This window comes from Centropristis striata, chromosome 14 (genome assembly GCF_030273125.1).
Source record: "Centropristis striata isolate RG_2023a ecotype Rhode Island chromosome 14, C.striata_1.0, whole genome shotgun sequence".
Classification (NCBI taxonomy): domain Eukaryota; kingdom Metazoa; phylum Chordata; class Actinopteri; order Perciformes; family Serranidae; genus Centropristis; species Centropristis striata.
This window is the reverse complement of record NC_081530.1, coordinates 11,866,663-11,882,879: the sequence shown is the minus strand read 5'-3', so window position 1 is coordinate 11,882,879 and position 16,217 is coordinate 11,866,663. Positions and strand designations below refer to the sequence as shown.

The 16,217-nt window shown below is 38.2% G+C and overlaps 1 protein-coding gene across 2 annotated transcripts; it reads left to right on the top strand.

Moving 5' to 3' along the window:
- Positions 1 to 1,695: 1,695 nt before the first annotated feature.
- Positions 1,696 to 14,824, top strand: LOC131985600 (replication protein A 32 kDa subunit-like). Of its 2 annotated transcripts, none has more exons than XM_059350794.1 (9): positions 1,696 to 1,908; positions 1,987 to 2,039; positions 3,224 to 3,322; positions 6,730 to 6,843; positions 6,935 to 7,006; positions 7,627 to 7,734; positions 9,386 to 9,484; positions 12,949 to 13,029; positions 14,365 to 14,824. In XM_059350794.1, the coding sequence occupies exons 1-8, from the start codon at positions 1,896 to 1,898 to the stop codon at positions 12,985 to 12,987; spliced, it is 597 nt and encodes a 198-aa protein (XP_059206777.1). In that variant the 5' UTR covers positions 1,696 to 1,895; the 3' UTR covers positions 12,988 to 13,029; positions 14,365 to 14,824. The 2 variants fall into 2 exon arrangements, with proteins under 2 accessions (XP_059206777.1, XP_059206776.1); XM_059350793.1 differs by having other exon boundaries at positions 12,932 to 13,029.
- The last annotated feature ends 1,393 nt before the right edge of the window (positions 14,825 to 16,217 follow it).

Sequence of the window (16,217 nt, the reverse complement as noted above, 5' to 3'; positions counted from 1 at the left end):
GTGGACATACTCACTGTCAACCACTGGGTTGCAGGATCAAGTTTTGAAGCCTTGAGCTTTTTACGTTCATGACGATTTACCCATCGCCATCTTGGTTTATGGCTGTCAACACAAGGTTTTTTGTTTTTGTTTTTTGCAACCAGTATATGCGCAGAACAGATTGGGGGCCTAAATAATGCTCTGTCGTTGGCTAACGCTAGGGATAGCCGGTAGAGAGGCCAAGATGCGGAGTCTAATGGTGACATGTTATTGTGGTACAACTTGTACAGCGTGAAAGGTGAAAAGATAAAAAAAACAGTCTACTGTGGTAACAGCTTGCCAATCACATGGTAGCCACGGCCCAAAGCATACCCTGATTTATTTGCTTTTTGGGTCTAAATGGGACCATAATTTACAAAATGAAGACCATGTCATATTGACAATGACTTAAAACTTGAAACTACTGAAACCATAAACTTATAAGGAGAATGTTTACTGCGAAAACATATCAAGTGAGAAGCAGGACTTTTTTTGCAGCCACCTTGTGTCGCCCCCTGCTGGCCACTACAAAGAATGCATGTTTAAGGTTCTTTCCTTGAGGTTTGGTTTGGACTGAATTGCAAAAGCCCTTGGATGGTTTGGATAAGTAATATTTTTTTTATTACTTTGCACCTGAGTAACCTCATTTCCTGAAAGCCTTATAGGTCACTGAGAAGGTTTCCTACCATTTAGTGGGATCAGATTGTCATCTTTCTTCCTGTAATTAATTACATGAGCCACTCAGTGTTTGAAATATGTAAGTTCAAGTAGATACGATGTAGGTCTGTGATAACTAATCCAAGTCCTAACAGATGTCCTGTGTCAGATGAAGACCACCTGGAATTATTTTACGAACAATAAAATCCACACTCACAGCCAGGCAAACTACTTCTCACACTTTTGTATGAACAATTTTTCCTCTCCTGTCATTGTAACATATTTTGAAGAGATTAAATGAAGTTTATCAAAAGCGTTGTGAACACCTGTCAATCACTGTTGAATTGATTTTTAATAAAATGAGTTGAATAATTATTGAATTGCTTTAAAGAAATGGAGAATACACTAAAAATGTCTAAACCATGACAGTAAAAGATGTAAAATGATAAATGAGTTAATTCAGTTTCAGTAACAATGAAACACTGTAAATGTATATATCAGCCAAAACAGTAGTTTTTATTTTATTTTTTAAAATATATTACTCCACTGTGAAAAGCATGGTGCGTGTTTGTAACCAAAATATGCTGTAATATATATACAAGCCATCATTTTTGAATTTTGTAAAAATACTTTTTCTCACTGTTAAATGTACTAAACACCATATCTCTAACAAAAATATACTGTAATATTTAATGGTAAAATCTATAATTCATGCGGCATTTATAAAGTATTTTCTTGTCAATTATATGGCAGAACAGCTTTTCTTTTGATGGAAAAACGTTTTATTTTTTACGGTAAAATATGGAATAAAATGGCAATCTTAAATGTGAAATCAACAGTGCTTATATCTTTTTACCGTAATATTAGAAAAAGTTGCACCGTATTTATTACAGTTAAGTTCTGGCAACCACAGCTGCCATTTTTTTACCCTTAAAACAACATGATTTTTTTTTACAGTGTACAAATGGTTTTAAAACTGGCAGTTTTCTCCTCAGCCCATTTGATCTGCTCCTGCACTGCACCTCAGGTAATTACAGTAATTCAGTTCACCTGATGGCCTGGACACAAAGAACCTGCTACCAGAATTAGCTGCAGTCTCCCAATGCTTCCAGCCTCACTGTTGTTTCTGTTTTGCCTTTTGGTGGTCTAAAAGTCTCCAGTTTTTATTGAAGCATACCTGTAGCTTCCCATGTGACAGTTACATTTGAAGACAGTTTGTCATGTGGAACCAAGGTAAGTTAGCAAATATTGAGGTCAATCTAAATAACAGTAACATGTCGAATATGGTTTGTATCTTTTACTTATGCACAGCTTGCAGTCAGTCCCCTGATGGGATGACCAGCCGCAAAGCAGCAAAATCAAAAGTGAGTATCTTTTACCTGAAATTCTGTGTAATGCTACGTATACATCAGAAGACTTTGAAAAGATTTGGAAAAAACTCCAGGAAGACTATCAGCATACACCTGCTCACATCTAATGCTGGGTTTACACCAAAAGGTTTCCCCAGTCCCAGACTACAAACTGAAAGTCTTTAGTAAATCTGGAGTTTTACTGGAGTCACGGCGCTCCCGTCATCTCCATGGTTAAGTTTAAGGTAGTAATCTGCTCTGTTTCATGTCAGTCTTTTCCTAGTCTTGGGTTTGAATCATATCAAACGTGTTTGATATGATCTCAAGTCTCAGTGACGTAACACAATCACCAACCAATAGATGAGCGGGGGAAAGGTCCCCGGTTCCAGACCGGCCAGTAAAACCACTTCCACAGGAAAAAGGAACATCACAATAATGCTAGTAAGATCAGTCCTCAATAAAAATATAGTGATGTCAGATATTTAGATTTAGATGAAAAAACAACAACACAAAGAATAGAAGATGCCACTAAATGCCCCTCACAAAGCTGAAAAAGGGTTTCTGTTTTCATCACATGAAAAGTTGACTATTTTACAGTAAAAATAGATATAAGGAAGAATAAGGGAAAGGAACATTTAGAAATGAATGCATAATATACATTTATGTCCTATTTAATTATAATGTGTTTAATTGAATAATCATATTTATCAGCTCTATTAACTTTCATTTTGTTAATCATCCATTATTTATTACTTATTTATGTATACATTTATACATTTTAACTGGGTCTCCTTACTGTTTTCTTCACTAAGAAACATCTAAATATATGACATCACATATTTTTATTGAGGACTGAGCTTACTGGCATTATTGTGATGTTCCTTTTTCCTGTGGAAGTGGTTTTACTGGCCGGTCTGGAACCGGGGACCTTTCCCCCACTCATTTATTGGTTGTTGATTGTGTTACGTCACTGAGACTTGAGATAATATCAAACACGTTTGATATGATTCAAACCCAAGACTAGGAAAAGACTGATATGAAACAGCAGATTACTACCTTAAACTTAACCATGGAGATGACGGGAGCACCGTGACTCCAGTAAAACTGTGAAAATCGTTTGTTGTAAGCCCAGCATAAGGATAAGAAGAAAATGTGTTCATCCAGACTTCTGCAATTATTTCACCCTGATCTTACCACAGACGTCAAGTCTTCAGATTTTGCCCTGCACAGTGTCCCAGCTGCTGTCTGCCTCTCAAGTCAAAGACACCTTTGCAATCTGCCACATGGAGATCAACCAGGTATGAGTACCATTGGTGGTTCTTGACAATTTCAAATGGTGGCACCAGACAGGGGCTGTATATGATTTTATGGTTACCTAATATGCCCTCCACACTGTAAAAAAAGAAGAAGTTGTTTTTACAGTAAAAAAACGGCAGCTGTGGTTGCCAGAACTTTACCGTAATAAATACGGTGCAACTTTTTTCTTATATTACAGTAAAATGATATTAGCACTGTTGATTTCACGTTTAAGATTGCCATTTTATTCCATATTTTACTGTAAAAAATAAAGTTTTTCCATCAAAAGATATGCGGTTCTGCCATATAATTGACAAGAAAATACTTCATAAATGCCGCATGAATTAAAGATTTTACCATTAAATATTATGGTATATTTTTGTTAGAGATGTGGTTTTTAGTACTTATTTAAGAGTGAGAAAGTATTTTTTACAAAAAATAAATGCAAAAGTTACAGTGATGGATCATATATCCATCCATCCATCCATTCTCGTCCGCTTATCCGGGGCCGGGTCGCGGGGGCAGCAGGCTAAGCAGGGCATTCCAGGCGCCCCTCTCCCCAGCCACAACGTCCAGCTCCTCCTGGGGGACCCCGAGGCGTTCCCAGGCCAGGCGAGAGATATAATCCCTCCACCGTGTTCTGGGTCTTCCCCGGGGCCTCCTACCAGTTGGACGTGCCCGGAACACCTCTAACGGGAGGCGCCCGGGAGGCATCCTTACCAGATGCCCAAACCACCTCAACTGGCTCCTTTCGACGCGAAGGAGCAGCGGCTCTACTCCGAGCTCCCTCCGGATGTCTGAGCTCCTCACCCTATCTCTAAGGCTGAGCCCAGCCACCCTACGGAGGAAGCTCATTTCGGCCGCTTGTACCCGCGATCTCATTCTTTCGGTCACTACCCAGAGCTCATGACCATAGGTGAGGGTTGGAACGTAGATGGACCGGTAAATCGAGAGCTTTGCCTTCAGGCTCAGCTCCTTCTTCACCACGACGGTCCGGTACAACGCCCGCATCACTGCTGACGCTGCACCAAACCGCCTGTCCATCTCACGCTCCATTCTACCCTCACTCGTGAACAAGACCCCGAGATACTTGAACTCCTTCGCTTGAGGCAGTACCTCTCTCCCCACCCAGAGGGGGCAGTCCACCGTTTTCCGGCAGAGAACCATGGCCTCAGACTTGGAGGTGCTGACTCTCATCCCAACCGCTTCACACTCGGCTGCAAACCGCCCCAGTGAGTGCTGGAGGTCCCGGCTTGATGAGGCCAAAAGAACCACATCAAAAAAGCAGAGATGCAATTCTGAGGTCACCAAACCGGATCCCTTCCTCCCCCCGGCTGCGCCTTGAGATCCTGTCCATGAAGACCACGAACAGAATCGGAGACAAGGGGCAACCCTGGCGGAGGCCAACACCCACCGGGAACGTGTTTGACGTTGTGCCGAGTATGCGGACACTGCTCTCACTTTGGTTATATAGGGACCGGATAGCTCGTAGCAACGAGCCCGGTACCCCATACTCCCGCAGTACCCCCCACAAGACTCCCCGAGGGACACGGTCATAAGCCTTCTCCAAATCCACAAAACACATGTAGACTGGATGGGCAAACTCCCATGCCCCCTCCAGAAGCCTCGCAAGGGTAAAGAGCTGGTCCGCTGTTCCACGGCCAGGACGAAAGCCGCATTGTTCCTCCTGAATCTGCGGTTCGACAATCAGCCGGAGCCTCCTTTCCAGCACCCTGGAGTAGACTTTCCCGGGGAGGCTGAGAAGTGTAATTCCACGGTGATTGGAACACACCCTCCGGTCCCCCTTTTTGAAAATGGGAACCACCACCCCGGTCTGCCAATCCACAGGCACTGTCCCAGACCTCCACGCGACACTGAAGAGGCGTGTCAACCATGACTCTCGGGGCGAATCTCATCCAACCCTGGCGCCTTGCCGCCGGGCAGCTTTTTAACTACCTCGGCGACCTCGGCCAGGGATATTGATGAGTCTTCCCCTGAGTCTTCAGACTCTGCCTCCTCTACGGAGGACGTTTTGGCTGGATTAAGGAGTTCCTCAAAGTGTTCTTTCCACCGTCTAAGGACATCCCCAGGTCGGGTCAGCAGGTCTCCTCCCCCGCTGAACACAGCTTGGGCCAAGCCCTGCTTTCCCTTCCTGAGTCGCCTGACGGTTTTCCAGAACCTCTTTGAGGCCGACCGACAGTCCTCCTCCATGGCCTCCCTGAATTCCTCCCATACCCGAGTTTTTGCTTCAGCGACTGCCGCAGCTGCAGCCCTTCTGGCCGAACGGTACCTGTCTGCTGATTCCAGAGACCCCTCGGCCAGCCAAGACCGAAAGGCCTCCTTCTTCAGCTTGACGGCCTCCCTCACCGCTGGTGTCCACCAGCGGGTTCTTGGGTTGCCGCCACGACAGGCACCGACGGCCTTCAGGCCACAGCTCCTACCAGCCGCGTCAACAATTGAGGCTTTGAACATGGCCCATTCGGACTCCATGTCCCCAGCCTCACCCGGGATGTTGGAGAAATTCTTCCGGAGGCGTGAGTTGAAGACCCTGCAGACAGGGGCCTCTGCCAGACGTTCCCAGTTCACCCTCACTACGCGTTTGGGTTTGCCAGGTCTGTCTAGCATCCTCCCCCGCCACCTGATCCAACTCACCACCAGGTGGTGATCAGTTGACCATGATCATATATATATATATATATATATATATATATTACAGTATATTGCCAGTGTATTTTACAGTAGAGTCATGTTTTTTTTCTTTTAAAAAAAAGGCATAAAATGCCTTTAACATTTTAACACAGTGGAGACAGAGCTGACTTCCAAAATGATTTGACGACCCCCAGAAATCATCTCACGACCCCAAGGTTGAGAATAGCTGGTGTAGAGTACTACGTCACATCCTGCTTAGCGATCTATCCAATCAGTAACCAGACTGTTTTCAGGGGAGAAAAAAGACCCTGCTCTTCAACAGGGACGAAAAAAGCCGGCTTCGGACTGCATTAGGGGTGTTTCAGCAAGTGAGACCCGCCTCATTCTCGGTATTGTCCGGTAGTGGAAACAGCCCTAATGACTTAAATAATGACTCGTGGCACAAAGTGTAGGACTTGGTGTGACTTTGGACTTGTTGTTCTGACCTGATTTGGCACTGAGTGTTGGCTTTGAAGTCTGGGGTCACCACCCGACCCCCGACATTTGCGACGTACTTGTAAAACAGTGAGTTTGTCCCATCTCTAATGTAGGGTTCCTATGATAATTTTGAAGGGTAAATGATACCATACTTGTTATGGGTTTCATTCAAAAACCTTTCAGTTTAATGCTGACTTGTTCACTTCTTGGAACACCTAGAATATCCCACATTGGATAACTTGTTATGCTGAATTTTATTCACTTGTGCTTCCTCTCGCTGCAGGTGTCTGTAGTGGGCATCATCAGAGGATTGGCTCCCTTTGTGACAAACATCCAGTACGCTGTGGATGACATGACTGGACCACCTTTAAATGTGAAGCAGTGGGTTAACTCCGAGGCCAGTAGCAGCAACAGGATCTGTTCACAACTTTTAAGCAATGCAAACTGCATTGTTCTGCTAAACAAGTTTCAAACTATTTTCCTCACAGGACTGTGCTCCAATGACATTTGCTTCTCCTGGAACGTATGTGAAGGTTATTGGAAGTCTGCGCAATTTCAGTGTAAGTAATACAAACAAAGGGTTCAGGGAAAGGTTATAATAGTTTGGGATTTTTCATTAGTTTTAGTTTTAATTTCGTTGTGATTTTTTTGTTTTCAAATTCAGTTTGTTTTAATTAGTTTTTAGAGTGAGTTTGCTTGTTGGAAAACGCTTACTTTTAGTTTAGTTTTTATTAGTTTAAGTGTTAGTTTTAGTTTTTTTGTAATGGGGTATTTGTTGGGTGCCAGATTCAAAAAAAGTAATAATAATGTTGCCTCTATTTCCTTTGTCTGATCCATCTCAGCCCCAAAAAGTGTATTAAGTCATAAAACCAGATAGATGAAATAGATTTCATATCAACCAAAAAGGTTTACTTATGAAAAAAGTTGACAAAGATGAAAACTAAAGACATTTTCACTATAATTTTAGTTTTATAACCACAAACTACAGTTTCAGTTAGTTATGGTTTTTTTTGGTTTTTTTAAAACTCTTGATTTTATTTTTATTTCAGTTAACGAACATGTTTTTTCAATCCTAGTTTTTGTTATTTCGTTAGTTTTCGCTAACTATAATAACCTTCGTTCAGGGAAGTGAACATTACTTTTGTGACCTGTGACTCCTACCTTTTTTATGTTGCATTAGGGTCAAAGGTCATTGCTGGCAATGAATGTTCGCTGTATCAACGACCTGAATGAGATCACATCCCATATGTTGGAAGTGGTACAAGCCCATATGCAGCTTTTTGGAAAGGTAAAGGAAAACACAAATCCTAATTTTACAAAATATTTAAGTTCAACCCTCCTGTACTCTTGGGGTCCTTTTTGACCCCAAATAATTTTCAACATACGATATAATATAGGTTAACTTTCATCTGAAATGTTCAGCATATGTTACCCTCTGCATGCTTTTTAGATAATATAAATTTCAACTTTCTTCATACATTTTTACGTGTTTTATAAATTTTTATAGCACCAGTGCTCCTCAGGGGTCAAAAAGGACCCCATGACATTAGACTAGTTTTAGGACATATAGAAAAAAATTATTACAACTTTTTTTTTCACCTTTTAAGGCAACCCATGACCAACACATTGATGTATAATTTTCATATCTTTTTCATTATTATTGGTCAATTTTAATCAAATATACAAAATCAGGCCTCATTTCAAGAGAAAAAACTAATAAAACCTGAATGTAAGTTTTAAAAAAAATGTCTTGATGGGAATGTACAGAGTAGGTTATGTCAACTTTTAGTGAAACTTATGTTTTGAAAACATTGTTCATTTTTAGATGACAGCAAATCAATCTTACAACATCAATTTTTGACCCTTGAGGACCATGGCTGTTATACTTTTTACACAAGGGTTAACTGGGTTTCTACTACAACGCTGGCAAGTAGTTAGCTGCAGACTTAGTTATTGAGCAGACTATAGACTGGGATACAACATTTTTTCCTCTTCAGAAATTCAGAATTTGACATGTTACTGCATTTGTACAGTGACCCTGATGGACACAAAAGGACACAACGCAAGCAAATGAAGAAACATCTTCACCAACTTGACAACACATGCGAAAACAAAAAGTTCTAAGAAGTTCACAAGACAATGGAAACCAGTACTTGGCTATCCATCATTGTGATCGCACGATTCAGATACTATGATAAGCAAAATGATAATCTCGCGTTAACAGTAAAGACCTGAAGGCCGGAGGCCATCAGAGACGGTTCATATTTTTAAGAGCAAACTTAAGACGTATCTTTTTAATTTGGCTTTTACTTGAACCATTTTTAGAGATTTTTCTGCTTTTGCACCTTAGTGTTATGACATCTTTATTTATTTATTTGCTACTATTTATTAGTTTATTTTTATATATTTTTTTCACCATGTTCTACTCCTTAATTATTTATTTATTGTTTTTATATTTTTATCTAGTTTTATTTAACCTTTTTATTATTTATTTTACTTTTATTTATTTATATATTCATTCATTCATTCATTCTTATTTTATTCTATTTATTTTTTTCTTACCTTTTTTTTAACCTTTTTTTTTTTATTTTATCTAATTAATTTTATTATTATTACTTTCTCCTTTTTTATGTGAAGCACTTTGTGTTGCATCTCTCTTGTATGAAAAGTGCTATACAAATAAAGTCTGATTGATTGAAATATCTGCAATAATATCGTAATCATGCCATCACAATATTAAAAAATTAGCCAATAACTCAATAACAGCACTGCATGTTGCAGCCATGTGCATCTCTTTGTATTGTCTTTGGAAACAGTTTTCATTGTGTTGTGGGATCCCTGCATTGCTTTTTTTTAAGGTGCAGAGTATGTGTCTTAGAATCGAATGTGCACAACTCTTTATTTATTAATTGTTTCTGTTTGTTATATTATTTATCCAGGCATTTGATGTGAATATGAATCCCATTGCTGCTGGACATAGTGCTGGTGGACATCCTGAAAGCATCTTCCCAATTGGTTTGTCTTCTGTCCAGGGTCAGGTAAGTGGGCTTAAAGGATCAGTTTACCCCCAATAATTGCTGTTTAGTTTATAGTCTAGACAGAATTGTCCAAAAAGTGAAAGTGAGGAGCATTTATGGGTACAAGTCAGGAACTGGCTTACTTTACTTATTTCAATGGTGCTGAATCAAAAAAAAAATTGGATCCCCAGGGGATTTTCGAGTTTTTGACCTTCTCATTTGCATATCAAAATGGCGGCCAAATTGCCCATCTTGCTCAGTCGTTGGACCATTAACCAAATTAAGTTTCTAGATCTATAGTCTAGGGTCAAAGCAAGGACATAGGCTCAGTGTCTTTTTTTATGTATATTTATATATATATATGCAAAATACCAACTTTTAAGGTGAAATTAAGCATTATTTGTGTCATTTTTTAAGGCCGACATAAATATTCAATCAATCACTTTTAAATGTTCCAGTTGGTATTTTGCATATACATATATATATATATATATATATATATATATACATACATAAAAAAGGCACTGAGCCTCCACTATAACCTTGCTCTGACCCTAGACTATAGATCCAGAAACTTAATTTCCTCATCTTGATTGCCTACTTACAAAAAAACTAAGGGGAAGTGGTCCAATGACTGTGCAAGATGGGCAATTTGGTGGCCATTTGATATACAAATTAGGAGGTCAAAAACTCAAAATTTCGGTTGGGAACCATTTTTTTTGGGACTCAGCACCCTTGAAATATGTAAGGTAGGCTGGTTCCCAGCTTGTACCCATAAATGCTCCTCACTTCTTATAGAAGGCCTATTTTCTGAAATCCGACTATTAAGTGGTTATTTCCCAAATGTCTACAACAGAGGTAGAGAGTGCAAAGTTAGTACAGCCCATCAAGACAAAATGGTAACTTTTACTGGAAAAAGTTCAAACCTGATTTTCCTTTAAACCTCTGAAGTCAGGAAGATTTCAGTTCAAATTTGTCAACTTCCTATGCATTAACCCTTTGGAATCTGGGGCTATTTTGTTGGTTTTTGACTCTTTTTCATTCTGCCTGAATATGCAACTTAAATAATGATCACCATGCCATGCTGGTATCATCTTTTTCAGCACAACCTCACCTGATTATTATTTTGTCATTTTGACTTACTGGATCAACATTTTGAAACACAAATAAAATAAAAATACAAAAAACACCTAAAAAACAAACAAAAATGCACTCAAAATTACAAAAAACACAAATAAACATACAAAAAACACACATTTTTTTTTACAAAAAACACACAAGAAACACACCAAAAAATTACAAAAAACCCATAAAAACACACAGAACACACACAAAAAACACAGATAAAAACACACAAAAAATAGCCCAAAATCACAAAAAAAAACGGTAAACAAAAAAAAAGATTGCATTAAAAATGTTGAAACGCACACTGCAAAATCTGCCAAATCTCTGAAAAAGTATTATTATGTTACACTTGGTCGTGGTGATTTTAACTTTTGTTGAAAAAGAGGTGACGCACTAAATTGGACATTGAAACTTGAGTGTGGACTCCAGAGGGTTAAGGTTTAAATGTCTGAATGCTGTTGTGACAAGTGATCTAAGAAGTTGATTTTTCAAAATGTGAAATTTTAATGATATACAAGATAAAGTAGATGTTTTCACACATTTTTTGTAGAAATGGTTTTGGACGAGATGACAAAAAAAAATGTATAATATGTAAAATATATTGTTAATTTATTGTTGCGCTCACTTACACTCGGTTTAGTGAAGTGAATGAATTTTTTTTTTGTAAAACGTCATCAATGATCACATTACATTTGAAATTGCATGATTACATTATTTAGACATTTATATTTGAAATAAAAGGATAAAATTGTTTTTATAATTGCATTTGGAAGACTCAACAGTAAGGGTGTGACGAGATCTCGTGCCATGAGATCTCGCGAGATTAAATTTAGATTAGTGAAAAATTAGATTTGTGAGCTATCCAAACTTTTATTTGTGACCTGTGGGGGCAATAAAAGGAAAAGAAGATAAGGAGAAGGAGCTGCTCGTTAAGAACAGTAAGAACTAACAGGCTAACAGTTAGCTCTGTAGCAGTACAGTGTGTATGTGATGCTGCTGCAGGAGGTGTTCACTTAGTGATCTCTGTCTGTTTACAACAAGCACCAGACACTCTGTGCACAGTTAGTGATGCCTGTTAATTCAGGATCGCTATGTTTATGATCAGTGGAAACTCTGTGCATAATTAGCCATGCTGCTTTGTTTATGATCAGCTGCTGATGTGCACAGTTAGCGACGGCGGCCACAATTTTGTCTCCCTTGTTTAATCCACCTCTTGTGATCACGGGCGAAACTGTCGCTAAGCGATTCCGCGACGAACGGAAACCATACGTCACCTCCATAGTCTCTAAATCCCTCTGGGGGCTAACTTGTAATGGAGACACACAGAGTGAGCAGACTTTTGAGAGGGCGTGGCCTGAGACTTTCCTGGTGGCCACTTTCCCCCTAGTGGAAACATGGCTCATATTGTTTGCACTTGAAAAAAAAGAAATATTTTATTCTAACTTTTCTAAATTTTAGTTTTAGTTTCAATTTGTGGAAGAAGAAGTTTATTAAAAGCTCATGCTTACATCATGCATGTAAATAGCTATAATGAAACATTTCAAAATGCATGTGCAACCCTGTTAAATAAAAGTCTGTTGGTCCAGTCATATATTGTGTCATTGTAGTTTTCTTAAAATCTTGTCTCGTCTTGTTCTCGTGAACCCAATATCGTGTCTCGTCTCGTGAGCTGAGAGTATCGTCACACCCCTACTCAACAGTAATGTCTTTCCATGAACTGCCCACACTGTGGACATTCTTTACTCTAAACAAAAACAAAAGTCCTTGATAAAGACTGTCCACAGTGAGGTTATCCTAACTAACCATGACATTGTCTCTGCAAAGGCATGCTCCTGCTGACGAAAAGGAAAAATAAAACCCATGTAGAACCTGAAAATGTTATAAATTCCTGATAATGTTTTAAATTCCTGATAATGTAATAAAAATCTGCACTTTGAGTCCACCACTAGTATCACCACTTGAACCCAAGTCATGGGTGGTCTGCTATTAAATTATTACAATATTGGGGAATTATTACATTATCAGGACTTGCGAAATGAAGGCTAATCAGATGATGTAATAACTTCACATTAATGTTATACTTTATTACATTATTGGTAAAAAAAAAAAAAGCGTATTACATTATTGGTTAATGCACTTTATTACATTATTGGGAAGTCATTACATTATCATGTTTTATTACATTTTCAATGGACTCAAGTGCAGATTTTTATTACATTATCAGGGTTATTACATTATCGGGAATTTATTTCATTATCAGGTTCTTCAACCCATCATGCATTTAGTGAAATGCCATATGATGGTACCTCAGTGTTGGAAATAATTTCTTGATTCCTGTGTTAGCTGTTGCATGTAATAAGGAGGTTCTCGGTCGGCGACATTGGCATCAGTTTCCCTGAGCTGAGGACACAGCTGGAGAACCTCAGCATGAGAGACATCAGGTAGCTCTTGACCTCACTCATCTTTGCTTTTTTTGAGTGTACTGGCCGAAAGTGTAATATATGCTAAATATGTCTGTATCCAAACTGGGTGTCTGTTACCTTCTCCTTAGTCTAACATGTAGCTTCTACTAAATAAAATGTTTTGTGGTTGAACAGTTTTAAAACATGCAGTTTTTGCATAAAATGCAACACTTTAACCCATAAGAACCCATGGTGACACGCGTGTAACAAACACTTTAAATAATATACTATAATTTCCCATATACAGCTTTATGCTTCACGTTAACTCATTAAATCCCTTAGCAAGACTGTTTGACTGTGACAGGAAGTGACATCTCCAAAATATGTGTGTGACTGGAAACAGAAATGTGAAGAAGTAGCTCATTTCAAAAATTTTATTTTTTGTCACTAGACTAAGTTTAAACCCATTTAACAATTCTAATTCTAATCTAAGTACATTTGACCAAATATAAACAAAAAATAATCCTATTCTATCCTGTCACAATTGTGTTGTGGAGATGTAAAGAAAAAGGCAAATTTGTGTTTCTGTAAGCAGAAAAGGTGTCTAGTTTATTTATTTTAAAATAAGAAATATCATACACATAACTTCCATAAATGCCCAATGTAACATATGTCATATCACAGATCTTTGACATTTAGGGGTAGATTTTTTTTTTTTAAAAACCTCATAAATGTGTTCTATGTGGTCCACTTGTTCTGTGGTATATCCCCCATAATTTTCCGTTAAGGACAACTGTTCTTATGGGTAAAATTTACTAGAATACTTTATGTTAAAACAACCTAATTCAATTGCTGAATATAATACTCTGTTTAAAAATAATTTATTTTCCGAATAATTACTATTATGTTCATTTTCATATGATAAAGGTAATCTTTTAAGCTAAACCACTTCAACCTAACTTTGTTTTGTTGGCTCAGCACAATTAATTCATGTACTTCACTATTTTAAAAAGTACTTGTAACGACCCTATTAAATAAAGTAACTCTTAATAATGTCATACCCATTTAAATGGCCCAAGAAAATGATGTTAGTATGTTACAATTACCCTCACAAATCTAGTTAGACTGACCCCTGGTAATTAACAGTAACGCAAATACATCATGTTGACCCAACATATTTACATTTTGTTCACTCAACAAAACTGTTTCTCGCTAAATTAAAGCATTTTATTTAGGTGGAAATTATTTCCATAATTTTATTTTGTTCTGGGAACAAGTTCTGTTTTTGAGTGTAGCAATATCCAAACTATCACTCCACATACTGCATATAGTCTAACAAGCTCCAATTTGCATCCTGTCTCTCTTTCTGCACAGAACGTCCTTGACGTTTCTGATGAGAGAAGGCCACGTCTTCAATACCATTGATGAGCATCATTTTAAGTCAACTCAGGAATAGCAGGCTACCTGGAGGCTAGTGAAACCTCCAGACATCACAGTCCTGGTGATCAGGATGTTCACACTACCTACATTGTTAGAGGGATGTAAATCTTATCATTTTGGTTAAATTAAGTTAGTTATTATTCCATACTGTAGCTGGTGGCTTTGTCTGTCTGGGTGTAAAAATGTAAAATTCCTTTTTCGGACAGATACTGTTAAATGGTTTATAGTGTGTTATTGTTGCCTGTATAGAATGACTGCACTGATTTATTGCACAGGCTGCTTTACGTTTGAGCATATATTTTTTTTTTTGGTTTTGATGCCATTTGTGTGCTAAATTTGTGGGCACCCTGCAAATGATGTCATGATTGCGGTATATAAAGAATCAAATTTAAAATGCGTCCTTTGCCTTCTTATAGAAGCGCTCCTCTCAGAACTACAGCCTCAATGTTTCTCTCTGTGCAGCCCTTAGTTTCCTAAACTGCATGAAAGCCTTCCTTAACCCATTGAGGCCTAAAACACCTGGAAAAAAAGCCTGGAAAACCTCTGGGCGATTTTGAAAGAACCCCCTAAAACCTGAAGCTTTTCTGGAAATTCAACAGAAGATTTTTCAGCCTCTGTAGCAGATAGAAATGTTTATCTAAATGTAAATTTATTCATCCAAACCTTCAATAAAGTTTTTTTTTTTTTTTTTAAATCAACAAACTCAGCAAATGTTACATTTGACTGAATAAAAATCCTATGCATAATACTAATTCATGCCCACTAGCAAGATGCAAACATGATATGACCATTGGAAGAAATGGACATAGTTCTCATTAGCCTACTGTAATAAAAAAAAAAAAAAAAAAATACATTTTGTCTATATTGCACTTTTCAGGGTACTCAAGGACGTAAAAAGTAATATAAGACATAAACAGTCATGATTTCTTATATCATCATCACAATCAATTATTATTATTGTTATTATCTCCAGATGGCCACAAATCTGTCTGTTCTTCGGTGAAAATATGTCGTCTAAAAACATATTCCTCATCCATAAATCCCAGTCGATTGGTTCCGAGGGTTCAAAGTCTGGATCAGCAATAAAATCACCGGTGCTGTTTTCATCAAGATTGCTTCCGTCACTTACTTCTAATCTCCCTCCGCTATAGTCGTCTTCCGCCATGATTTCAAAGTTCTGGAAAAGTCCCATGATGCATTGCGACACTCCCGCATGTATTCTGTTGCATTTCATTGGCCAAGAGACCGAAAATAGGTGGAAAAAACTACAAATACTACAAAACGACGTATCTGCTTTCCATGCTTTAATTGTAGAATAACAACGCCCCCGGTTTTAATGGTAGAAATGCGGTAATGCTTTCCTGGCTTTAATGGGTTAATGTTCCCCGTGAACCATATTGGCTGTCGATCATCCTTCATTAAATGGCACAGATGACAGATATAATCACAGCTCAGAAACATTATAAAACATGTTACTGACTGGTCGTACAGGTTTTGCCACATTGTAAAGTAGTAGTACTGCCAGTACTCCAGTCCCTGGGCTGCACCCAGTCTTAAAGATTTATGGTATTAAAAAGTGAATTCTAATTAATTTAGATAACAGGTAATGAATTGTATAAATATATTGTAATTGTCTATATTAATTTGGGAATGGGAAGCAAATCTGCTTCGTGGTCCAAGTACATCTAATTCCATATTAAACACTTGCAAGAAGTTATCATGTTGTGTTGACTGTTGCAGCTGAGTTACACCATGACAACATGACTCATTGTATTTACACCACCATG

What these genes read in the sequence shown, in the direction of transcription:
- LOC131985600 (XM_059350793.1), top strand. An exon ending in GAAGTCTGCGCAATTTCAGT is followed by an intron (nt 7,007 to 7,626) that starts GTAAGTAATACA and finishes ATGTTGCATTAG; the next exon opens with GGTCAAAGGTCATTGCTGGC. An exon ending in CTCAGCATGAGAGACATCAG is followed by an intron (nt 13,030 to 14,364) that starts GTAGCTCTTGAC and finishes CTTTCTGCACAG; the next exon opens with AACGTCCTTGACGTTTCTGA.